The 27,311-nt window shown below is 36.2% G+C and overlaps 1 protein-coding gene across 2 annotated transcripts in view; it reads right to left on the bottom strand.

Moving 5' to 3' along the window:
- Window positions 1-27,311, bottom strand: part of ZFR (zinc finger RNA binding protein) — an 81,482-nt gene that overhangs the window by 14,394 nt on the left and 39,777 nt on the right. For both annotated transcript variants that reach the window (XM_074203497.1, XM_074203498.1), the window contains exons 8-15: window positions 26,899-27,187; window positions 25,813-26,000; window positions 24,056-24,175; window positions 23,224-23,369; window positions 11,651-11,813; window positions 9,432-9,637; window positions 4,465-4,615; window positions 2,303-2,444 (exon numbers count right to left, since the gene is read on the bottom strand). In XM_074203497.1, coding sequence (XP_074059598.1) covers window positions 2,303-2,444; window positions 4,465-4,615; window positions 9,432-9,637; window positions 11,651-11,813; window positions 23,224-23,369; window positions 24,056-24,175; window positions 25,813-26,000; window positions 26,899-27,187 — 1,405 coding nt within the window. The remainder of the gene's footprint in view (window positions 1-2,302; window positions 2,445-4,464; window positions 4,616-9,431; window positions 9,638-11,650; window positions 11,814-23,223; window positions 23,370-24,055; window positions 24,176-25,812; window positions 26,001-26,898; window positions 27,188-27,311) is intronic.

Raw genomic sequence — 27,311 nt, 5'->3', positions numbered from 1 at the left:
GAATCAATTCCCTCTGCTAGAAGGCTTTGGACCGGGCCTGATAAGCTAAGGATGGAAAAAAAAACACACACACACATACTTGACTTGCTGAAGAAAAGATTCCACAGCAAGGGTTAGAGCATTTTGAACACATCAAATTTAAAGTCAATTCTGTGAAATGACGGATAACTGTCAAACGCAAACTATGAAGGATATTGACTGCTTTGCGATTAACAGCTATTTCAATAATTTAATATAATTTTAAAGGTTGTTTTTTTGGAAGTGAAATTAAATCAGCAGGATTCCAAACTATGTGCAAAGTCTTCATTTACAATAATTCTTCCGGCAAAGCCTTCCTTATCGCCTGAACTAACTCCCCGAAGCAAGCTAAAGGCTTTAAACCATTTTAAGACACAGAGCATTGAGAGCTGCAGTAAAAGAAAAACCACACATACCGTTATTCTGCAGCAAGAAAGAAGCAATCTTCATAATAAAGCTGAAGACATGATTTACTGCATTTATTTGCAGTGAGGCAACACATCTCTGACATTTTTGTATATCCATTTTTCAGCTCAGTGTCTTGAAGTGAAATTTATTAATTTTTGGTTTTGCTATTTTCCTTTAGAGTAATACTTACTTAAGCAGATAAATGAAACTCAGAACAGTAATTCTAACTCAAATGTGGGTCAGACAAAAATAGTTTTGTTTCCTCTGGAATGTGCAAGTTATTACAATTTTAAAGTTATTATGTCTATAGCTCATAACCTAAATAAAGACTTTTGCTCTATTGTAAAATGCAAAGAACAAATTAAACTTGACTGGGTTATAATTTAATGTGTTCTAGAAAAAAAGTTTTTTATTCCATAAATATTTAGTGGTTTTCTTCCCAAATCTTAAGTGAAAAGTCACATGTCATATATGACTGTATTTAATTGATTTAAAAATAGTATTTTCTTGGCAAAATCCATGATAGACCAGATTGGGGCCTGCTTTAAAAAAAATGATAAAAAAGGGCAAACAAGAAAACCCAAAACAAAACCAAAACAACAACGAAAAACCCAGAAAAAACAACCTTCACATAAAATCCATTTATCTTTAAAGATGTTAAAATGAAGCAAAATGTGTAGCACACGAAATTCGACAGATTTCCAATGAACACATTAAAAGAAATAAAGCTTTGTTCTCTGGGGCATGAAAAATTTGGAAAACAAAGCATTAAGCAGTTGTCATTACAAAGCTCTGTCTTCACAAATTATACTGCTATGATAAAATCCCTCATATATTAAGGGAAATGAAAAAATGGTTGGTATAATTTATATATATATAAATTCTTAATAGTCTTGCTATAGATATATATATATATATATATATGATAGTTTATATTAGTCTTTCCTCTAAGGCTACGTTATGAATAGTATATTGATAAAGACTTCAATTTCAATAAATTATTAAGATTATAAAAACAAAAAAGGAAACAAAGTAAATTTTATCTGACCCATAAAAACAATAGAACCAACATACTGCAGACACTGATCATGCTCGTTGGCTTAAAAGCTTTGGAAGCTTTGAAAGTGTTATAGAATAATCCCTAAAGCAACACTGCTGGCACCAGGATTTCATATTCTATAAATGTAAATTGATTTTAAGAGTGCTAACTTGACCTCGAACTCACTAACTATGCCATTTATTATCACAATATTTCTTATATAGTGTCTGGGTCAAATGCTCAAACCTATAAATGTCAGGAGACTGTATATTTATGAAAGCACTCCAGACCAAAGAGCAACCTCAGAAAACTGGAAATGACATTTACCTTAATATGAAAGCAAAAGTTATAGTTATATGCACAACAATGCCTCTTAAGAATGTATAAACATCGTTTATCCAGTTCACAATCTAGTAGTTTTATTTCTAAAATACTTTAGTTTTAAAAATTATACTGCAAGGGCAAAAACTTCTATAAAGTTAAAACTCATGTTCCCCTTGCTATAAATACCACTTTTCTAAAATTTCCAAATACCTGAACCCTTCAGGTAAAAATAATTTTTGAACTTTTCCAGAAAACTGAGGTTAGCAATTAAAATAAAAAAAAAAAGCAAAATCAATCATCTCATTAAGTTTGATCAGGAAACAAAATACATTAGCAAATAAGAGAATTTACTTTCCAGAAATGGTCATAAACAGAAATGTTTTGCTAAGTCAATTCTCCCTAGTACATATATATATATGTTAATGCCAGCATGTTGCCTTCTAGGGCTTAATGCCATCTTAAACAGAATAGATACAGTTATAAGGAAAATAGTATCTTTAACAACTTTCCAACCTCCATCCCTCATGTTTTCCTCTCGAATAACTGGAGATGTCAGCGTGATAGTAACTTGCATTTTGGGTTCCACACAGGAATTCAATATTATCGCAGCTTCAGATAAAGCACATTTTATGTCATACTTCTCAGGACTTATCACCTATATGACAAAGAAAAGTATTAACTGAAACTTTTAATAATGTCAAATAAAGGGAGAATTTTTTAAAGTTGCTTTTGTGATGCTTCAACTAACTAATCATATTTATAGCAGTGCTTTAGCACCTAATTTTTTATTAACACACACATTTGTAATTTGCTATAACCTATTTGTCAGTTAGCTGTGAGCAGCAGAAACATAGCTTTAACCCCAGCTGAATAATGGAGAATCTTAGCAGAGAGTCTGGCATGAAACTATGAAGAAAAATTATTTCTTTACTTTATATGCATGGATATTTATGTTGTGATTCAATCTGAAGTCAGCAGATAAATTTATCTTCAAAACGGAAGTTTCTCTTCTACACCTGAACAAAAGGTTTTTACTGCAGACTGGTAATATGACTGAGGGTTACCTCATTTTCATCTCTTCCTCAGTATGACTAATACAAATAGTCTCCCTAACTCCACCATCCTATCTTGGGGGGGGGGGGGGGGTCTTTCTTTTGTCCTTTTCATTTTTCTTCAGTATTCAGTGATGATCAGTAAAGAATTATTTGTTTCCTCTTAAAAAGGAATTTTGTGTGTGTGTAGGGGAGCAGGATAGAGTTACCTCACCATAAACCAGAAACAACTCTATAGACTCCCTGAAAGCAAAAGGAATTCTTGCTAGAGCATGAGAGTATTTGTAAAGCACTTTCCAAACCTTCAGTGCTATAACAGAAGGGTTCTATGGCGCTAGGGAACCAATAATATAAAGATTCTTTGGGATCTGGCATAAAGAATGAGAAGCATTTATTTAGAAAATAAACAAGCAATTATTAGAGAAATATCAACTGGCATTCCTTTTAAGGTATTTTTTTTCTTTTAAAAACACAAAAAAATAGGTGCAGCGAGGTGGCGCAGTGGAATAGAGCACCGGCACTGGAGTCAGGAGGACCTGAGTTTAAGTATGGCCTTAGATACTTATTAATTACCTAGCTCTGTGATCTTAGGCAAATCACTTAACCCCACTGCCTTGCAAAAACAAAAACATAAAAAACAAACACAAAAAACACATCCCTCCTAAATCTTAGGTGTTGATATAATTTGGTAGTATTGTGGAAAGAACCTCCATGAATCTATCTGGATGGTCAGAGATGGGTTCAAATCCCACTTCTAACTCTTCTACTAGTTGTTTGAGTTTGAGGAAGTCACTTTTTCCTGACTTTGTTTCCTTATCTGTAAAACAAGGATACTAGGCTAGATGGCCCCTCAAGTCCCTTTTGGCTCAAGATTTATTTGATTCTATGACTTCTCTTCAATAGTCTAATTGCTCGTCTGCAAAAGAATTCATTTAAAATAGAGGCCTCAAATGGTGGGTACATTAGAAGACTACTGGCTGGTCCAAAAATAACAGATGAGATATTGGGGAAAAACCCATAAAGCTTCAGAACAATATAAACTATACTAGAAATTTAAGAAGTGCTGTTAATGCTATAAACATTCTTCTGACAAGAAACTTGTTGCACTCAAATTACAGAAAAGTAAATTTAAAAAAAAAAGAGTACAAAAAGGAATTGCTTTAGCAGAAGTATCTCGAGTTCTTATGCTTTGCTAGAAATATTTTCTACCATTAGAAATTTTCAGATGGGTAAGTTATAGAAGTCGCTGATATTTACTTTAAAACATGTACTTAAAGAGGTTAGTAGCTTAAAACCTGGAAAGATATATTTATATTGTTTGCCTTCTTAGTAGCTAGCACCAATTAGCAATGGCTTTCTCTCTCATTATTTAAGTCTCTCAAAAGAAGGCTAGTCTAAATAAAAGTAAACTGGTAAAACTGTATTATTACCAAATGCTTTCATTACAAAATATAAAATTATAGAGAGGAGAAAAAATACTTTCTGGAAAATATTGAAAAACTAATTTGAGTCTGGAAAGCTCACATTAGTAATTCTGATCATTGAGCTATAAATTAAAGTGGTTTTGTCAATAACTTCAAACTCAACCAAAGAGCAAAAATTAACATTCTAGACAATACTCACAGCAAGTTGTTTGGGAAGGTTTTCTGAAATACGACTCAGTAACGTCTTTGAAGGTTTTTCTGAGCACAGTAAAACAAGGTTTACATTTCTGTCTCCACGAAGAAGTAATCCTTTTGCCAATACTCCAACCCGTAAGACTCCTTTTAAAGCTCTACAGCAAAATCAAATTGCATTACAATGTTAATATTCTTTTTCCCAGTAAGAACACCTATTTTCCAAACAACATATAAAATGATGATAAAAATTTGTCAACTGATTAAATGGGTGTTTGCATCCACTTACTAAATGGGCACAACAAGATTTGTCAGAGGGGTGGCTAGGTGGTGCAGCAGACAGAGCACCTGCCCTGGAGTCAGGAGTCAGGAATACCTGAGTTCAAATCCAGGCTCAGACACTTAATAATTACCTAGCTGTGTGGCCTTGGGCAAACCACTTAACCCCATCTGGCTTGCAAAAACCCAAAAGAACTAGATTTTGTCAGTCAACAAGTTGTTCCAGACCCTATACCAAATGTTGAGGATACAAAGAAAAGCAGAAAAAGTTCTTAGCTCTCAAAGACTTTACATTCTCAATGGGGAGACAACATGTAAATTATTATGCAGACATAAGCTAGATTTAGAGTAGACAGAAAGCAATGTGAGAGAAGGCACTAGTAACTATGTATAGAAGATAGCTGAGATCAGCAAAGCCCTCTCCTGGGGAAGGTATGATTTTGCTCTTAAAAGAAGTCAGGTAGACGCAGAAGACTTCAAGGAATTGGGGGGGGGGGCAGTCAGTGTAAGGAGGGTAGGTTGGTAAAAGACGTAGTGTCAACATTCCAACAAGAGCAAGGATGAATAAGGTCAGAATTACACATTAGGAAGATCACCTTGGCTGCTGAGTAATAAAGCCAAATCAATAGCATTTATTACCTTAGGAGGCAGCTAAGTGGCTCAGTGAATAAATCACAGAGCCTAGAGTCAGGAAGACTTGAATTCAAATCTGGCCTCAGACACTTATTAGCTGTGTGATCCTGGGCAAGTCCCTTAAACGTGTTTGTTGTTTCAGATTCCTCACATATCAAATGAGCTACAGAAAGAAATGGCAAACCAGTCCAATATCTTTGCTAAAACAAAACAAAAAAACCCCAACCCTCTGGACATTAGGGTCCATGGAGTCACAAAAAAGTGGACACAACTGAATAACAATGAACAATGTGCCAGATGCTGGCAATACAAAGAAAGACAAAAGGACAATTTGTGATGGCAAGAAGGGTCAGCCATTGAAAATATGAGATGGGAGATATGAGTATTTTTCCAGCTAAAAGTATAATAGATAGAAAACACTGGACCTGGAGACAGGAATACCTAGGTTCAGATACTTACTTGCTGTATAAACTTAAGCAATCACTTAAAGTTCTGTCAGTTTCAGTTTTTTTCAATTATAAAAAGAGGATAAAAGGACTATCTACATCTCTGGGTTATTTTGAAAGACAGTGTGAAGTGCTGAGCACAGCACCTGGAACACTTGACATACTTAACACATGCTTCTTCTCTTCCCTTTGGCCACTGTCACTGAAGAACAGAGTACAGGCAGGAGTAACAGGACTGGAAAGGTAGGAATGGGCCAGATGATGAAGGGCTTTAAAAATCAATGAGAGGAGAGGCGGCTAGGTGGCACAGTAGATGTAGCACCAGCCCTGGAGTCAGGAGAACCTGAGTTCAAATCCGGCCTCAGACACTTAATAATCACCTAGCTGTGTGGCCTTGGGCAAGTCATTTAACATCGTTTGCCTTGCAAAAAAAAAAATCAATGAGAGGGTTGTTATATTTGCTGCTGCTGGTAATAGGCAAGTTAATAGAGTTTAAAGTCAAAGATTAACTTGAATGGGAGACCTGAAGCAGAGAGATTATCTAGAAGCCTACTCTAATAGTTAAGTGTTAAAAGCCTGTTCCAGGTTGGTGGCAGTGACAGAAAAGACCCAGCACTATTGTTCCTACGTATCCAAAATGAAATCAAAGCAAAAAAGAAAAAGATCCACATGTACAAAAATATTTATAATAGCTTCTTTTGTGATGGTAAAAAACTGGAAACTGAGGAGATGTACATCAACTGAGGATTGACTACAGAAATTAGAGTATATGATTATGATGGAATACTACTGTACTATAATAAGTAACAAATTGGATGCTTTCAGAAAAATCTGATATTTATATGAATTGAGACAAAAGTGAAATGAGCAGAACTGGGGAAATATTGTAGATAGTAAACAGCAATACTGTAAAGATGATCAACTGAAAGATTTAGTTATTCTGATCAATATAGTGGTTCATAACAATATCAAAGGATTCCTGATGAACTGATTGACTTCTGAGTACAAAATGAAGCATATTTTTTCCATTTTATTTTTCTTATCTGGTCTTTTTTTTCTCAGGGGAGGAAGGGGGCCATTTGGTATGAGGATAACGTTTTGCATGACTATAGTATATAATGGGAATCATATTGTTTGCCTTCTTAGTAGGTGGGAGAAGGGAGAAAATTTGGAACTGAAAATCATAATTTGAAAAACAAACAAAAACATAATTTTGAAAACATTTTGGTCTTTTTTTGAGGGGAGAAGATAGAAAACCTTTTCATAAAATAAATTTAATTATTTTCATTAAATATTCCCTAATTACATGAAAACAATTTTTAACAATCATTTAAAAAAATTTTAAGTTCCAAATTTTCTCTCTTTCCCTGCAGGGTATCCCCACCCCAAGAATAGAAACAATTTGATTTTGATCATACATGTGTGATCATGTAAACATTTCCATATTATCCATGTTACCAAAAGTAGTCATTTGGGAGGCTAGGTGGCGCAGTGTATAGAGCACACTGGCCCTGGAGTCAAATCCGGCCTCAGACACTTAATAATTACCTAGCTGTGTGGCCTTGGGCAAGCCACTTAACCCCATTGCCTTGCAAGAAAAAAAAGCTACATATTATCCATGTTGTCAAAAGTAATAATAAAGCAATAAAATATAATTTTTTTTTAGGTTTTTGCAAGGCAAACGGGGTTAAGTGGCTTGCCCAAGGCCACACAGCTAGGTAATTATTAATTGTCTGAGACCGGATTTGAAGCCATGTACTCCTGACTCCAGGGCTGGTGCTTTATCCACTGCACCACCTAGCCACCCCAATATAATATTAAAAAAGTATGCTTCAATGTGCATTCAGAATTCATTAGTTTTCTCTCTGAAAACGGATAAAATTTTTTTTTATCACAGATCCTTTGCTACTGTTTTGAATGACTGTTGATCAGAGTTGTTAAGTCTTTTACAATCATCCTTATATTGTTGCTATTACTATGTATACTGTCCTGGTTCTGCCCACTTCACTTTGCAATTAATGGTTTCTCAAGTTTTTCTGAAAACCATCCTGGCTTTTCATTTCTTCTAACTCAATAGTATTCCATCACAATTATATAGTACAACCAAATCAGCCATTCTCCAATTGATATTTGCAATTCTTTGCGCCACACAAAAAGAGCTACTATAAAATAGGCTCCCCCCCATCTCTTTAGGATTCACGCCTAGAAACTGTGTCAAAAGGTTTACAATTTTGTATTCTTTTAGGCAATTTCAAATTGCTCTCCAGCAGGGTTGGATCAGATCACAACTTCACCAATAATGTATTAATATCTCAATATTTTCACAACCCTTCCAGTATTCGTCATTTTCTTTTTCTGTCATGTTACTCAATCTGATCAACTTTCATAATATTCTTGACCATTTCTGCATTTAAATGCCTTCTATTTCTTGTCTTATAGTTAGTATTTCTAAAACAATATCGAATAGTAGTAGTGATGATGTATATCCTTGCTTCATTTTTGATCTTATTGAGAAGGTTTAAAGTTTATTCCTGTTGAGATTATATTTGCTTTGGTTTCAGAAAGATATAATTATCTTTTTTTTTTAGGTTTTTTTTCTTGCAAGGCAAACAGGGTTAAGTGGCTTGCCCAAGGCCACACAGCTAGGTAATTATTAAGTGTCTGAGACCGGATTTGAATCCAGGTATTCCTGACTCCAGGGCCGGTGCTTTATCCACTACGCCACCTAGCCACCCCTACAATTATCTTTTAAAGAAAGGTTCTACTTCTGACCAAGATGGTGGAGAGAAGACAGTCACAGTTCTAAAGTCTCCTGATCTTAAGAAAGGTTCCAATGATTCCTATGCTTTCTAATGTTTTTAACATAATGGGTGTTATAATTTGTCAAAGGTTTCTCTTGATTATCATATGATTTTTGCTGTTTCTTATTATATTTCAAATAGTTTTCTTAATGGTGAACCAACCCTGCATTTATGGAATAAATCTCACCTGGTCATAGCAAATGATCTTTACTATAATCTCCATAAAATTTTTGCATTGATCATCATTAAAGAAATTGGTATATAGTTCTCCTTCTGTTTTTGATTTCCCTAATTTGGGTATCAAAACCATATTTGTGTATTAAAAGGAACTTGGCAGGGCCCTTCTTTATCTATTTTTTCAAATAGTTTATATAGTATTGGAATCAATTGTCCCTTAAATGTTTGGCAGAATTCACATATGAATTCATCAGGTCCTGCTGATTTTTTTTCCTTAGGAAGCTCACTGATGGTTTGCTCAATTTCTTTGTCTAAAATTGGCTTAAGTATTATATTTCTTCTTCCATTAATCTGGATAGTTTACATTTTTGTGATAAAGAGAACTCTCATCAATACAATGTTCAACCAATTCCACAGAGTGAAGTATGCTATTGGCCCCCTGATAGAGAGGTGATGAATCCACAGTGCATAATAAGGCACGTTTTTTTGGACGTGGCCAATGTTTTGTTTGATTATGCAAATCTGTTAGAGGATTCCTTTTTTTCTTTATTTCAAAATGATAAGGGAGAGGAGGGGGAAGAGAAGGTAGGTTTTTGTTCCCTGAAAATTGAGAAGAAACAACAACAAAAAAAACATACCTGTCTTTACCCCCTTCTTTTTTGTCATCACTTTCTTTGCTTTTGCTTTTCTCATGATCAGACATATTGTCTGAAACAAGTTTGAGAGCCCGTTCAGTGATAGAAACAATTTTTTGAACTGCTTGTAACTCTTCTTCAGTTGGATATATAGCTGCATGTTTTGTCATTACATAACGGTCATCAGATGAATCAGGACGACGTAAAGGCTGTGTAGAAGAAAATTCTTTATTACTTCATTTATACAAAGGATTCTGTTGAAACAATACTTAATTTTCAACAGTAAGTTAGAGAATAGCAAATTAAAACACTACTAACGGTTACACTTTACATTCATTAAATTGGTTAAGGCTTACAAACAGAAAATAACAGATATTGACAGGGCTTTGAAAAAACACAGACATGGTGGCATGGCTGATGGAGCTGTTAATTAGACTAGCCATTATAGTAAAGAAATAGGGATTTATTCCTCAAATCTATTAAATTATATACATCCTTTGACCCAATTATACCACATCTAGATCAAAGAGATCAAAGAAAAAAATTTCCCATATGTACAAGAATATAGTAACTTTTAGTTGTTGCAAGGACCTGGGAATTAAAGGGGATGACCAACAATTAGGTAAAGGAACAAATTGTGCCATATGACTATAATGGAAAATGTATGCCATATGAAATGAAAGGGATGATTTTGGGGAAACCTGGGGAAGAACTTCTAGTGACTGATAAAAAGTAAAGTTAGCAGAAGTCTAATTTATATAACCAAAACAACTGTTTCCCAAAAGTGAACAACTGTGAAAGACTTAAGAACTCTGATCGATGTAATGATCAATCATGATTCCAGGACTGATGTTGCCTGTCTTCCAAAAGAGGTAGACTCAACATGCAGAATGAGACACAGTTTTGAACATTATTAATAAAGGAATTTGTTTCGATTATTAGGCTTACTTGTTATAACTTTTGCCTGGGGATGAGAATAAAATATTTAGTAACTAAAAAAAACCCCCCAAAAACAAAAAAAAAAAACCACCAAAAGAAACCAATAATAAAAACCCTAAGATTTAATTTAAAAATTCTTTTCAGAAATACATCTTTTATTTTTAATAGCAATAAAATACACAACTTTTAAATCCACTCTGCTGTTTTATAACTGTAAAAATAAAAATGAAATTTACAACGTACAGTGTTTTTACATAGATTTATATATATATATAAAAACCTATATTGAAAATTTTTCCTAAAATAAAGAAAAAATTTTTATTGGGAGGTCTATAAAGATTACACTAAAACTGCATAAAGTTAAAGTTCAAAGAAACATTTGGTACACATTTTTATTTTAGAAATCTGCCATTTTCATACTTTTGGATCCCACTGTGCAGGTGATCCACCATGACACCTCTTCTACACATCTATACATGAGCCACAAGTCAGAATGATGGTTGGAGAGGAAAAGAAAGCTTTCTCTTTTTCTCTATTCAAAATACCCTCCCATTCTTTATTTCATTCATTTGCAAAAGGTATTTATTTATTTACATTAAGAACAGAAATTTGGAGTTGAAGTCAACTAGTATAATCTCATTTTACAGATTGAGACCAGAAGATGCTATGTGACCTGTTCAAAGGTCACAGAGGTGAAGAAAAGCAGCAGAAGCAGAATTTGAACCCTAGTCCTCTGACTCAAAAGTTCTGTCTATATCCCCAACTTCCATGTTTTCTCTTTTCCTCTTGTTGATCCTTGAATGACCTGAACCTCTCCCTTAGAGAAAAGGGGAACTAAATTTGAAGCATGATGATTAACGTTTTTTCATCAGAAGAAATCTTATATATATTTATTATGCCTCAAATTTTAATAGTAGTTTTCTTCACACATTCAATAGAAACAATTTCATATGACCAGAGAAATCAGGAAAGCAAAGTCTCCAAGACACTTTTAAGTGAAAGCTGGAAAGTGCTTTGAGATCAAAGTAAAAAGTATAGATCCCCTCTGTATTCCCCTTTTATGTTTAGAAGACAACAAGAGGTAGGTAGTCTTTTTTGTGAAGAAGTAAAATTTCAAAGGTAATCCTGTTTGAGTTGATAACAAGTAGAAACCAATGTCCTAATAAGAATTCTATGGAAGCATCAAGGAACGCACAAGAAGGTTATCATATACTTTTTCTCTTTCCTAATGCCAGGATAATGTTCAATCTACCTCATCCTAAATTTGCAGAATAAAAACTTACTGCAGGTCCTTGGGGCTGAGGTGGCATTCCTGGTCTGACCCCAAGGAGGCCTAGTGGCCCTGGGGGGCCATGCGGATATCCTCCATCAGGCATTCGCCGGCGGTCATCCCAGTGATGTTGTTCTTCCTCCATTCTCCTCCAGTACATATCTTCTTCATAGCGTCTGAAATTAGTTTACATTATATATTTATGAAAATACATTTATTGCTAATTAAATAATTTTGGATTAGTCATTGGATCATAATTTGTGAGCAAAACACAAAAGCTCAGGAAGATTCATGCTAAATGAATAAGGCAGATATTCTTTAATAAATCTAAATCACACTGAGTTTATAAGTGAAGATGAAGGCAGTCCTTTTATGGAACTGTAGAAGGGGGGGGACAAAGGAAAAGGAGATATGAATACTAAATTTAATGGTCTTGGACTCTGATGGAGAAAAGGTATTTTCCTTCCAACTCTGTCCTTTTTAATTCTCTCTGATTATCTCAGATACATTTATTCTTTCTTGTTCCATTCCTCATTCTGAGCTAGTAGGTCATAATGGTAATTTCTTGCAAGATGAGTGAGAAGTGACAATCTTTTGCACTGCAATTCCCATCTCTAAGAGGCTATAGTGGGGATGCAGTTGCCTCAGATTTTGTAAGAGCAGACTGATTTTTCTATTTTTAGAGTAGGAAAAATATGTATGTATGCATACTCACACATATGTGATATATATGTATATACACACACGTGTATATATATGCAGTGTAATACAGATTCTTCATTTAACACCAGAGCCCTATAACAACAAGCAAATCTCTTAACGTAAGTCTTCATTTTGTGAACTTTAAAACTGGAAAAACAGTTTTATTTAAATCTACTTTAAAAAGTTATTGAGGGGGCAGCTAGGTGGCGCAGGGGAAAAAGCACTGGCCCTGGAGTCAGGAGTACCTGGGTTCAAATCCCCAGACACTTAATAATTACTTAGCTGTGTGGCCTTGGGCAAGCCACTTAACCCCCAGTTGCCTTGCAAAAAAAAAAAAGGTTATTGAGGGACTCAACTGAGGCTACTTTGTAATCTATAAAGTATTATATAAGTTAACTATTGTATAGTACCAACTTATTATTGTGAAGATCAATAAGGCTTAAGCTGAACAGTGAAACTGGAGGCTAGTCTGAAGTTCATCAAAATGAAACTTTCAGGAAACATGTGGATTATATTCAGATTGATATGGCAGGGTCCATGTCAACAGTTCATGAACATTAAATACCTACTACGTGTGAGATACTATGTGAAGTGCTGGAAATACAAAGCAAAGTAAGAGTTCCTACAAGGAGCTCACAAGTCTAATGAAAAAGACAACATATAAGTAACTGTACAAGCAAGCTCTATACAAGATAAAATAAAAATATTCAATCAAAAGAAAGCACTAGAATTATGAGAGATTGGGAAAAGCTTTCTGTAAAGGTGGTGAGATTTTAGATGGGACTTGAAGGAATCCAGAGAAGCCAGAAGGTGAAGATGAGAGGAAGAATGTCTTATTTAAGAGGAGGGCAATGTCAGTGGATCTCACTCAGAATATTTAGTCAGAGGTAAGCAGGATAAGGGAAGGCTATGAAATTAGTGAATATGAGAGTCACATGGTCATATCTATACTTTAGGAAGATTATTTAGTTGCTACTAAGTGAAGGAAAGATTTGTGGTTGGCAGACAAAACCAGCAGGCTATTGTAAGAGTCCAGGCATGAGGTGATGAGGGTGGTGTCATTATCACAGGAGACAATGAGGAATAGGTGTGAGATATTACAAAGATAAAAATGAAGAGTTGAGGATGACATCTAATTTCCTAGACTAGGGATTAGAAAGAGAGTGGTGCCTTGACAGTAATAGGGAAGCTTGGATGAGGGAAGAGTTTAGATAATGAGGGGGGACATACTGAGTTTAAGAGATTCATACAACGTTTAGTTCAAGATACCTAATAGTGAGTTGAAGAATTGAGGTTGGATGTCAGTAGACAGAATGAGATAATTAAATTTGAGAAACAGCAAAGAGATGAAAATAAAATTCATGGAAGCTAATGAGATCACCAAATAAAATTGTATAGAGAGAAGAGGGTCCAGGACAGTGTAAGTAGAGACAAGGTATAGGTATGGACTCTCTCAAAGTAACTAAGTTGCACTTTCTACAACTTATGGTCTCAGAGATTTGCCTAGCATACTGAAAAACTAAATGATTTGTCAAGGACAAAAACAGTCAGCTAGAGTCACAGTAAAGTTTTAAACCCAGGTTTTCTTGGTTTTGTGGTCAAACCCATTATCCACTACACTACATTATCTCTTGTATTATAGGTGTATAATGTTTTAGTACATTAAGATCATTTAAGAATGATCTTAAATTTGTTCAAATTTGTTAAATAAGCACTATTTAACTAGACTACAGGTCCAAATGAGTTAATAAAATTGTTCCTAACTAAATCACAAAACTTAAGTGCTCTCTAAATCACAAAACTTGAAACTCCTCAGAAGAAGTTTTTTACAAGCTCCTTTGAAGGGGTTTATCATTAATTTTTTTGGCTACAATCCAATATTTCCCAACTTTTCCATTCAGGATGCATTTATTGTGATCAATTTTGATGTAAACTATTCAGCTTTTCTTTTTTGTTCAATTCTCAAAAAGGAAATAGTTATCACTTGTATTGTTCCTTCAATGCCAAAACTTCTGAAGTCTGCCAAAAAATTCTCAAAACAATTTCAATATATAAATCAAATTAAGTCTTAAAAACATTTGAAATTCATAGCAACTTTTTCTGTAGTGGTAAGGACTGAAAATTGAGGGGATGCCCATCAACTGGGGAGTGGCTTAAAAAATTGTGGTATATGTATGTGATGGAATACTGATGTTCTATAAGAAATCATGCATGAGGGATAGGATTTCAGAAAAACCTGGAAAGACTTTTGCATTAATTGATGCTAAGTGAAATGAGCAGAACCAGAACATTAACAGGTTAACACAATATGGGGTGATGATAAAATATGATGGACATGTCTATTTCAGGAACACAATAATCAAAGACAATTTTAAAAGACTTGTAGTGGAAAATACTATCCATATCCAGAGAAGGAACTGTAGAGTTTAAATTGAGACCAAAATGCATCTTTAATTTTTAAAAGTTGTCTTATGCATTATTGTCATTTTTTCTCTAATGTTTTCTTTCTTCCATTTGGATCTGATTCTTCTGTCACAACATGATCAGTATGGATCTAACTCAAAACCTTGCCCCTTCCCCCCCAAAAAAGATTGGTAAAAACTACTGTAGCATGAAGTTGAAAAAACAAATAAATAAAATGTAAAACTCAAAACCTTGCAAAAAAAATTGGTAAAAACTATTGGTGCATGTAGTTGGAAAAACAAAATATTTTTAAAAATTGTTGGCAAAAAACCTATAGGATGACAAAATTGTGTAATAAAAACAATAAAACCAAACATTAGATTGAGTTCAGAAGAGGGTTCAAATTCTGATTCTAATATTTATATCTTTATGAAATTGAGGAATCAAAAATAAAGTGACTGTTTTGAACATTAGTATTCTAATTAATGATGTATTTTTTCAATCAATAGAAAAGCTTCACCTTCCTTGGTTTATACAATTTTATTAGCTGATTTAATGTATATGTATATGTGTGATCTAGAAACTTTAAGGTCCCCAAAGGAGTTCTTAAAGTTTTTCCCAATTATACTCATAATACAAATTTGTCAGATTAACTCCATACTGTAAAAGTATTAAGAACCTGGCCCTAAATAAGTAAGGCCCTGGAGTCAGGAGTACCTGAGTTCAAATCCAGCCTCAGACACTTAAGAAATACCTAGCTATGTGACCTTGGGCACGCCACTTAACTCCACTGCCTTGTGAAAACAAAAACAAAATCAAAAAAAAAGGGGGGGGGGGGGGGAGAAAGAAGCCAACAAGTATTAGAGGGGGAATAGGGATAGTGGGGATATCCAATAATGGTAGTGACTTTATTAGCGGTGAGACAAAACATCAAAGATTTGGCCCTGAGATCTACTAGTACCTGAGGCTACCTAATTATTCCTCAGACAAGAAATTTAATGTTTGACATTAACTGGTTGGTTTAATTTTTTTTTCCCATTGGTTTAATTTTGCTTAAAAAAAAACAAAATTCCAAAACTTTATCTAAGAACTACATGTGAGCAGATCCCTGCTGCTGATGCTCCTTGAAATTTAAAGTATAGTAAACAGCACAGATACCAATAATTAATTCATTTGGCCATTCACAAATATTTATCAAGTATGAAGCAGCTTTTCATGTTCTGTTAAAAATGAAATATAACAGGGCAGAGCAAAGATGGAGGAGGGAAGGCAGCAATTCCCAGAAACTCCTTCCCCCCAAAACTTCAAAAAACCAAAAAATTATGACGCTAGTCAAAATTTAGAGGGGGTAGAACCCACAGAAAGACTGAGTGATACATTTTCCAAGTCCAAGATAACTCAGAAGTTCCGCGATTCACTAGGAAAGGGGGGGGGGTGGTGAAAAAAGCCGTAGTGGCAGCACAGAGCAGCCCAGCTCAGTCTGGGGATCACCGGCAACAGCTTTAAGGAGCCGTGAGAGAACTCTGCTACACCAGAATGAATGTGGAGTGAGGAGCACTAGCTGCAGCACCTGCAGTGAGAAGTGGAGGAAACCGGCCTGTACCTCCAGAACACAGCCCACAGAGACCGAAGAAAACTCTCTTCTATCCTTGGGACAGGACTCTGCTGTTTGCCCAAACTCAGATCCAGGTTGCAGTTTGGCCTTCCATACTAAGCAGGGACCCTCCCCACAGCTCCAGGGCAGAGGGGAGTGCCCGAGGTCCTCTACAAATCAAAGAACAGGCAAGAGAGCATAAAACCTTGGAGGAATAAAGGTCCCAGTAGGGTGTAGCAACCCCCCCCAAAGTGCCCCCCCCAAACCAGGCACAGGCTGGAGAAATGAGGAAACAGAGAAAAAAGTGGAACACCATTGAGAAATACATTGTCTATGATCCCAAGAATCCTCCTCAATCTGAAGATGAGGAAGCATAAGATCCTGCATCTAAAGACTCCATGAAAAATAGAAGTTGGGTTCAGGCTATGACAGAGCAGAAAAAAGATTCTGAAAATCAAGTGAGGGAGACAGAAGAAAAATTGGGAAAAGAAATGGGAGAGATGTAGGAAAAACATGAAAATGAAGTCAGCAGCTTAGTCAAGGACATCCAAAAAAAAATGGATAAAACAGTTCAAAAAGTCATTGAGAAGAAGAATGCTTTAAAAAGCAGAATTGGCCAGATGGAAAAGGAGATAAGAAAAATATCTGAGGCAAATATATCCTTCAGGGGCGGCTAGGTGGCATAGTGGATAAAACACCGGCCTTGGAGTCAGGAGTACCTGGGTTCAAATCCGGTCTCAGATACTTGATAATTACCTAGCTGTGTGGCCATGGGCAAGCCACTTAACCCCATTTGCCTTGCAAAAATGTAACCCCCCCCCAAAACAAAAAGTAAATACATCCTTCAGATGTAGAATGGAGCTAAAGGAAGCTGATGACTTTATGAGAAGTCAAGACACAATACTTCAACACCGAAAGAATGAAAAATTAGAAAGTTTATTTCAGCTTTTCTAGAAAAAAGGGCACACTCCAAGTCTCACAAAGGTAGTAAAGATCAAGGAGCTGCCCCAAGGTGACAGTCAAGCAAGATTATATGGCCTAGCATGATTCCCCCCCCCGCCTTAATTTGATTGGTTAAGGTTTTCAGAGTTACAGTGTTTACATGAAAAATCTACCCAGCAACAAAGAATAAAAGGTTTTCATAAAATATTCCCTCACCATCCAGATGATGAGGTATAGAAGAAGATTTCTAATGACCTTCTGCTAAATGAATTAATGTGTGAGTATGCAAGGCTTCTAAAGAACTCTACTTTTCTTTAGTTTAGTACTTATCAAACAAGAGAAGGCAGGTTACTGTTCTCTCAGTCCATTATCGACTAAGACTCGCTAACTAAGACTGTAAGTATGCCACTATTTCTCTCCCTAGCAGAATCAGGAGGGTGTCTGATTGAGAATGCAAGGCCTCTCTCCCTCTTCTAAGAATAGTCTTAAGAATAATAGTCTGTCTTTTGTTTTGACGATTTTTAACCGAGAGGACTTCACTAGGAATGTTAACTTTTTTCCACCCATTTATTTATTTATTCTTAATTTGCACAAATGTTTTTTATACATTACTAAAATATTCTGGTTTAAGAGTAAACATAATACACCCTACCCCCCGCCAAAAACATAGACCCACATGAGCGATAAAGTAAAAGGGGGAGAGAAAAAAATTAAAATTAAAATAAAAAAAATAATTGTAGGTATGGCCAGGTGGTGTAGTGGACCGCACACCAGCCCTGGAACCAGGCGCACCCGAGCCCAGATCTGGCCCCAGACATGCAACAATCAACCAGCTGTGTGACCCTGTGCAAGCCACCCCAACACCATTGCCCTGCAAAAACCCCTCAAAAAACCAAAACCCCTCCAACCTCCAACCCCCCCCACAAAGCATCCATAATAAAAAACAATAATAACAATAGTAGGGGTGGCTGGGTGGCAGACAGAGCACTAGTCCTTGAGCCAGGAGCACCCGGGTCCAAATCTTGCCTCAGACACCCAATAACTACCCAGCTGTGTGTCCCCAGGCAGGCCACCCAGCCCCATTTGCCCTGCACCGCCCCCCCAAGAAATAATAATAATAAAAAAATGTGCTTCAGCCTGTGTTCCAAAACCACCACCTCTGTTGAGGGTGGATCACATTCTTTATAAGTCCATCACAAAAGTTACTTCCATATTTTTCCACCGCTGCAATTGCTGATCGCAACACCCTCCATTCGTACTTCTCCACTACCACGTACTGTACTGTCTCTCTCCTTTCACTCTGTCTCTAGTGTAGGGTATCTGAGTGGTGCAGCAGATAGATCCCTGGCCCTGGGGCCAAGAAGCCCTGAGCCCACATACCACCCCTTAGGCCCAGAATCCACCGGGCGCCCTATGGTCCCAGACAGACCATCCAATCCCAGCCCCTTGCAAGAAATAAAAAAGAAAATGTGTTATATCTGACCACTCTCCCATCATGTTTCATCCTCTCCTCCATCAGTCACATTCCCCCCTTCCCCCTTCTCTCCTTCTTACTCCAGATGTCTATACCCCATTGAGTATATATGATGTTTCCTCTCCTAGCCACCTCTAATGAGAGCAAAGATTCCCTCATTCCCCCTTGCCTTCCATATCATTGCAATGGCTCATTGTAACAATGAAAAATCTTATTATTATATGAAATATCTTAGCCTATTGCTCCTCTCCTTTTTCTTTCTCCCATTACATTTCCCCTTTATCTACCGACTCCATTTTTACACCACAATATATCTTCAAATTCAGTTTTCTCCTGTGCTTCATCTATAAAAGCTCCTTCTACCTGCTCTGTTAATTGAGAAGGTTCATGAGTATTATCCATGTCATTTTTCTATGCAGGAATATATGCAGTTCATCATCAAGTCCCTTATATTTTCCCCTTCTTCTCCACTCTCTATGCTTCACCCGAGTCCTGTATCTGAAGATCAAACCTTCTGTTCAGCTCTGGCCATTCCAACAGGAACATTTAAAATTCCCCTGGTTCATCAAAAGGCCATCTTTTCCCCTGGAAGATGACATTCAGTTTTGCTGGATAGTTGATTCTTGGTTGCATTTTGAGCTCTTTTTTTTGACTTCTGGAATATTATATTCCAAGCCCTACAAGTTTTCAATGTAGTTCCTGCTAATTCCTGTGTAATACTGACTGCAGCTCCATGATATTTGAATTGGGTCCTTCTGGCTGCTTGTAATATTTTCTCTTTGACTTGGAAGTTCTGGAACTTGGCTATAATATTCCAGGGAGTTGGGTTATTTTGGATCTCTTTCCAGAGAAGATCAGTGGATTTTCTCCATTTTTATTTTGCCCTCTGCTTCTAGGATATCAGGGCAATTTTCCTGTAGTAATTATGTGAAAATGATGTCAAGGCTCTTTTCAGGGTCATGACTTTCAGGTATTCCAATAATTTTTAAATTATCTTTCCTAAATCTGTTTTTCAGATCAGTTATTTTTTCAATGAGAAGTTTCACATTTTATTCTAATTTTTCATTCTTTTGGTTTTGAAGTATTGTGTCCTGATTTCTCGTAAAGTTAGCAACATCCCTCAGTTCCATTCTTTGTGTGAAAGGTTTCTCTCCAGAGAGCTTTCTTACCTCTTTTTCCATCTGGCCAGTTCTGCTTTTTAAAGCATTCTTCTCACCAATAACTTTTTGAACTATTATCCAATTGATCTATGCTGGTCTTTAACATGTTATTTTCTTCAGCTTTTTTTGGATCTCCTTGACTAAGCTGCTGACTTCATTTTTATGTTTTTCCTGCATCTCTCTCATTTCTTTTCCCAATTTTTCTATCTCCCTCACTTGATTTTCAAAGTCTTTTTTGAGCTCTGTCATAGCCTGAGTCCAATTTCTGTTTTTCTTGGGAGTCTTTAGATGCAGGAGTTTGTACTTCCTCATTTTCAGACTGAGTGTTTTGATCCTTCTTGGGATCACAGGCAAAGTATTTCTCAATGGTGTTGCTCTTTTTTCTCTGCTTACTCATTTTCTTTAGCCTGTGCCTGGTTTTCGGGCGCTTCCAGAGCTTTTGAATATTAGTGAGACACCCCCACAGGGATCTCCATGTGTGAGGTTTTGTCTTCCCTCCTGGTCTGTGAATGACCATAAGTGCCCCCTCTGCCACGGGGCTGAGTTTGGGGGGGGGGGGGTCTAGACTGCGATCAGGATCCAAATGTGGTCAGAACCCCAGAGTCCTGTTGCAGGTACAGAGGACAGACCTCAGAAGTCTCTCTCCACTTCCCTACCTAGGCTCAGCACTCATGCCCTGGGGGCTCCTGCTTACCAGCTTCTGATTCCTGTTCCTGGATCTGGGCTGCGGAGGCCACATTGCTGCTTGCTGTGTTCCCTGAGGACTGGGCTTCATGTGCTAGCTGTGGAAGAGGTCCCCCCCACTGACCCCCCAAGTTGGTGTCTGGTGTGCTCCCCAGGGAATAGGTCAGGAACCTGCCCTCGCTGCTGCAAGCCGTGGCTCACAGCTCCTTGTGGTTGCCTCCAGGAGGCTGAAGTTCCTTTGCTCTGGCGGGCTACCCTTCCAACACCATGGAGTTGAGCCTTTCCGCTCTTTTCAAGGTTACTTTGGGTTTTAGAACTGTCTCACTGCATCCCTCTGTGGATTCTGTCTCTTGAAAATTTAGTTAGAGTCCTTAGTTTATAAGTTTTGAGCGAGAGCACCTAAGAGAAGGTCCTCTCCTGTTGCCATCTTGGCTCTGCCCTCCCCCCGAAAGATAATTTAAAAATTATCGGGATACCTGAAAGTCATGATCAGCAAATAAACCACGACTTCATTTTTAAAGAAATCCTACAGGAAAATTGCCCTGATATCCTAGAAGTAGAGAGCAAAATAGAAATTGAGAGATCCACCAATCTCCCCCAGAAAGAGATAAAAAAAAAACAACAAAACCCAACCTCCCAGGAACATTATAGCCAAGTACCAGAACTCCCAAGTCAAAGAGAAAATATTACAAGAAGCCAGTAGGACACAATTCAAATATCATGGAACTGAATTCAGGATCAGACAGGACTTAGCAGCAACTACATTAAGGGCTCATAGTGCTTGGAATATAACATTTTAGAAAGCAAGAGAGCTTGGAATGCAACCAAGATTCAACTACCCAGCAAAACTGAACATTCTCTTTCAGGGAAAAGATGGACTTTCAATGAACCAGGAGAATTTCAAATGTTCCTATTGAAACAACCAGAGCTGAACAGAAAAGTTTGACCTTCCAATACAGGACCTCTGGTGAAGCATAGAGTGGAGAAGGGTAAATTATGAGGGAATGAATGATGATGAACTGTATATATTCCTGCATAGAAAAATGACACTGTGAATACACATATGAAACTTCTCATTTACTAGAGCAGGTAGAAGGAACTTTTATAGATGAAGCACAAGAGAGAACTGAATCTGAAGATATAATGTACTGTAAAAATGGAGTCAATTGCTAAAAGGGAAATGCACTGGGAGTAAGTGAAAGGAGAGGTGGAACAGGCTAAGATATTTCATATGAGAAATTTTTTTCTTCTTTTTTACAATGAGGTTTTGTTATGATATGGGAGGGGGGAAGGCAAGAGGGAATGAGGGAACCTTCACTCTCATCAGAAATGGCTCAGAGTGGGGCGGCTAGGTGGCGTAGTGGATAAAGCACAGGCACTGGAGTCAGGAGTACCTGGGTTCAAATCCGGTATCAGATACTTGCTAATTACCTAGCTGTGTGGCCTTGGGCAAGCCTTTTAACCCCGTTTGCCTTACAAAACCTAAAAAAAAAAAAAAAAAAAAAAAAAAAAAAGGAAGAAAAAAAGAAATGGCTCAGAGAGGAAACAGCATACACACTCAATAAGGTATAGACATCTAGAGTAAAAAGGAGAGAAGGGGTAAAGGGGAAGGGGGGTATATGGGTGATAGAGGAGAGGGTAGATCATAGGTGAGAATGGTCAGATATAACACATTTTCTTTTTTACTTCTTCCAAGGGGCTGGGATTGGGTGGTCTGTCTGGGACCACGGGGCCAGGTGGTTGCTGGGTCTCAGGGGTGGTATGTGGGCTTGGCTTGGCCCCAGGCCCGATGATCAGTCCGCTGCCCTACTTAGCTACCCCACAGCACATTTTAGAAGTGGGACAGAGTGAAAGGAGAGCGAAAATGTAATAGATGGTAATGGGGAAGAATGGATGGAGGGATTTACAATCAGCAACAGTGCAAAAGCATGGAAGTAACTCTTATGATGGGCTTATCATACAGTGATCCACCCAAGATAGTTGATGGTATCAGAACACAGATGAAACACACTTTTTTTCCTCTTTCCTTTATTTCTCATGAGGGTCTATAGTTTTTTTTTTTTTGGGGGGAAGGGGTATTATGCTTACTCTTAAACAAGAATCTTTTAGTAATGTATAAAAAAAAATACGTCACTTGTACAAAAATACTCATAGCAGCTGTTTGTGATGGCAAAGAATTGAAAATTAACGTAAATGTCCTTCAATTGGGTAATGGCGTAACAAAATGTGGTATATACATATCATGGAACATTATTGTTCTATTAGAAGCCAGGAGGGATGGGAATTCAGGGAAGCCCAGAAAGATTTGCATGGACTGATGCAGAGAGAGATGAGCAGAACCAGAGGAACACTGGGCACCCTAGCAGCAACACAGGGGTGATGACCAACCTTGATGGACTTGTTCATTCCATTAGTGCAACAATCAGGTACAATACTTTATTTTTCTTCCTTAGGAATGTGATTTCTCTCTCATCACATTCAACTTAGATCAATGTATACCATGGAAACAATGTAAAAACTAACAGACTGCCTTCTGTGGGGGGTGGGAGGAGGGAAACAAGATTAGGGGAAAAATTGTAAAAAATTCAAAATAAAATACATTTTTTTAAAAAAATGAAAAATAGTACCTCATTTCCATTCTCCAGCGTTCCTCCTCTTCACGTCTTCTCCAGTATTCTTCCTTTTGCATTTGCTTCCTCATTTTCTCTTCTTGAATCTTTCGAGCTCGAATACTGGGCTTTACTTCTACTTGCAAATCTGGATTTACTTTTTTCTAAATAAATATTTTAAAATGTATTTTTCCATCAGTCTTTTTCAGGACAGCTTTTCAATATTCTGAGAATTTATTTAGTTATATATTTTTAAATTTTTCCAAGGAAGGCAATTCATTACAGTAAAATCTCACTAATTAAAAATAAGTGAGGAGAAATTCAGTAAAATTACTATAGTTTTCAGATACATATAGTAATTCAATTTAGACCCCAAAAGTGCTGCTTGCAGAAATTAACACTTAAAACATTATGAATGTCTGGAGATTATCACATCCTTCAAACACTTCATGGTCATGAAATTATCATTCAAGCTCTATTGCCTTAAAAGAAAAAAGTGATTGATATATAGTTCCAAATATGGAAAAACTAAGAAGTTGAGTAAATTTGGATGAGAAAATAGCTATAGGGCAGCTAGGTGGTACAGTGAATAGAGCACAGGTCCTGAAGTCAGGAGGATCTGAGTTCAAATCTGACCTCACATCCCTAATTACCTAGCTGTGTGATCTTGGGCAAGTCATTGCCTTGCAAAAACCAAAAAAGAGAAAGGAAAAAAAAAAGAGAATAGTTATGCCCTATGGGTCATAATACCCTTAGAATATGAATTCCCATATGATCAGAATGGTGTCATTTTGATTTTTTGTTTTCTAGCTTGTAAAAACTCTATAAATACAAAGCAATTTCTACTAACTTTATATTGAAGTCTGTGTCTTCTCCCTTTTAAATGCATCTCCTTGGCATTGGGATCATTAAAGCTACACTCACAGAGCTTACAATGGAACCGAATTACTTTTCCTTCATCATTTCGTACCTAAAGAAACAAATGAAAAACATTAAAAATAGGAAGACATAGTGTTTATATGTTAAATTTAACATCATCCATTCACTTTCAAAATTCTGTAACCTAATGATAGAAATCACAATCAGTTGTAGCCAGAGAAAAGAAATATAAAGTATATGAGTTGCCTGTGAGCTTGAAAGGAAGGCCTATGTAGGAATTTTGGTAAGGATTCATCTTTTGATGTTTCCCTGTAAACAGTTTCTGTTAGTAAAGCAAGACCTCCTTTATAATTCAATTAAGCCTGTGTTAATCCTGTGTTAGGTAATTCCAATTACTCATTATTTTCATATTTAGGTTTGAATGTAGAGATAATATCTATATACATCATAAATTGAGTCCCTATTAAAATATGAGTCACCCCAACTACTTAAGAGTATAATAACTAGAAAGTATCTTAGAATTCATTTAGTACAAAACACCTTAGGTTTCACTACAGCCTGGAGAGCTTACGTGGTATCATTTAGTCATTAACAAAATTCACTAGAATTCAAACCTTCTGATTCCTAACCAAATGCTCTTACCAATTAAGTTATACTGCTGCCTGGTATATTTTTTATATTATATGGAATACTGATAGGTTTAAATTTTTACAGTAATATTAGATGTATCCAGGAGACTTTGGATGAGTGAATTTTCAAGATAATGGAAATATACTTTGATTAATTAGTAAATTTCTTTAAAGTAAGAAACCTTACTATACCCCCTCAAAGTCTACCATAGTTTTCCAGTTAAGTATTAGTGTCATAAAGTGACATTTTCCCTTAAAATTTATTATTATTTCCATACCTCAATATACAGAGGATAAAGAACATTAATACCATTTTCTTGATGATTTAGGGTCACTACTGAGAATGCAAATTATCATGTAATGTTATAACACAGCAATGCTTTTGGAAGCTACTGAAGTAGATTGCCTTAATGTTTTAAACAGCTATGCCTTTAAAAAGTACAATTATTAACAAGTACATATGCTCTTGTTTCTGGTAGCCAGATAATATTTCTCCCTGATTCAATGTGTTCCCTTTAGAAGTCTTCCCCCTATAGGTAGGGCTCTACATTGTCTTTTCATCTGGAAGGTTCAAAAAAATCACAAATTCAAAGGGAGTACAGACAGAGATCATCTCTTTCAATCCCTCTCATGAGTGAGTTCACTGAGAAATTAAATCCAATGTTCCCGAACTTCTCATCTTCAAGGATGTTTTGACCTGTTAAATACACCTCAATTTTACATGTAATAATTACTAAGTTCCATTTTCCTCTCTTATGAAGTAAAGCACCAAAGCTTTGTCTGGCTATTTTCCTGAATATTAAGGCTTTTTTGCTTATTTCTATCTTTTGGATATTAAATATCACTTAATGAACTGCTATCAGGCAGAGAATAAAGGTGAAAAACAAAGGAACTAAGAGCTTTTCTAGACCACAGGGAGGAGAGTCAGTTTGTAAGTAAACACATCTTAGAAACTGTCATCTTATTTAGGATTAACACAGAAGTTATGAAAAAAAGATTTGTAAATGAACAAAAGTATTTACTTCTTCCCCAGAAACCCATTTTTATAATAAATCCCATTCTGAATTTTGTAATATTCTTCATAATCTTGGTTTAATACCTCTTCAACATAGTCATGGCCTACTGGCTGTACATCACTCTGCAAAGCAGCAAGAGTTGTAGGTGTCACTGGATCTGATGGATCTGATTTTACTTCTTGGGTCTGTACAGTAGAAGTAGCAGGGGTAGGTTTAATACTCTCGGTACCTTTCAAATCTTCTGTTTTAATTGATGGTAACTTATTGCCACCTAGAAAAAGGTATAAAAAAATTTGTAAATTTTAACCATAAACATATGTCACATAAATTAAATTGGAATGTCTACAATTTTCCCATAACAATAACACTACTTAGTAATTATGGATATTTTGTTCTAATGACTTGAGACTTAAAAACATTTAGCTTTTGATGTTTATTAACAAGTAAAATTAAATTGTCTGAAAGTATACATAATAACTTCACTTAGAGAAACTCAAACTTTCATTTTCATTAGTTTGGATGCTATCTTCAGTTTACAATTGGAGAAGAGAAAAGAAGTATGCGACCAAAATTTACACAGAATTTTACATTTTTAAAATTCAAGCTGCCCAATTTGATTTCAATAAATGACAGATGAGAAAAAGCTGAAACAGTCTTGCATTCTAACTCCCTTTTAAAAATATCAACTTCCTATTCTTAAAATTTAATCTTAATTTGTCAACTTTTTTGTAAAAATAGTTTTGAAATTGTTGGGGTGACTAGGTGGCACAGTGGATAGAGTACAGGCCCTGGAGTCAGGAGTACCTGAGTTCAAATCCGGCCTCAGACACTTAAATAATTACCTAGCTGTGTGGCCTTGGGCAAGCCACTTAACCCCATTTGCCTTGGAAAAAACCTAACAAACAAACAAACAAATAAATAAATGAACAAACAAATGAGTGAGTGAATGAATAAATAAATAAATGAATAAATAGAATTGTTAAGATTGTTTTTTATACTACTGGTGATAAATATCCCACTGGAACATAAAAGGATAAAGATATGGACACAAACGGTTAATAATATTATTTATAAAAATAACTTTCTACTTAGTTTTTGTATAAACTACTATCTTGTGAATTTTCTGAGTTGTCTAAATATGTCTCATAGTAAAGGACAGTTATACTTGCCAACAAAATTTATTTTGGGTGTAGATGTTTTCTTTGCAGCCATACTTGCAGGCACAGTTGATGTTTTAGTGTTTGATGCTGTATTGAGACCTGTGTTTGTGGCAGGTGTAAGGACTTTGACGGCAGAAGTTACAACTGAAGAATTCACAGTACTGTTGCTAGTTGCAATACCAGAAGTAGAGGCAGTTGATTTAGAAGCAGATGCAGCAGTTGAAGAAGAAGCTTGGGTAACAACATTTGGTTCCGTTGAAGGAATGGGTTTGCCAAGTTTTGTATGTAACTTTACCACCTATAAAAAAATATTTTATTAATATCCACATTGTGTGGGGCATACAGATTTTTTAAAGTAATAAATAACACTTCACAATGAAATCCAACTATCCCCTTTCCATTCAGTATAATTTTGTTATATA

This window comes from Macrotis lagotis, chromosome X, assembly GCF_037893015.1.
Source record: "Macrotis lagotis isolate mMagLag1 chromosome X, bilby.v1.9.chrom.fasta, whole genome shotgun sequence".
Classification (NCBI taxonomy): domain Eukaryota; kingdom Metazoa; phylum Chordata; class Mammalia; order Peramelemorphia; family Peramelidae; genus Macrotis; species Macrotis lagotis.
Note: the sequence above shows the minus strand (reverse complement) of the source record. Positions and strands in the feature narration are given on the sequence as shown.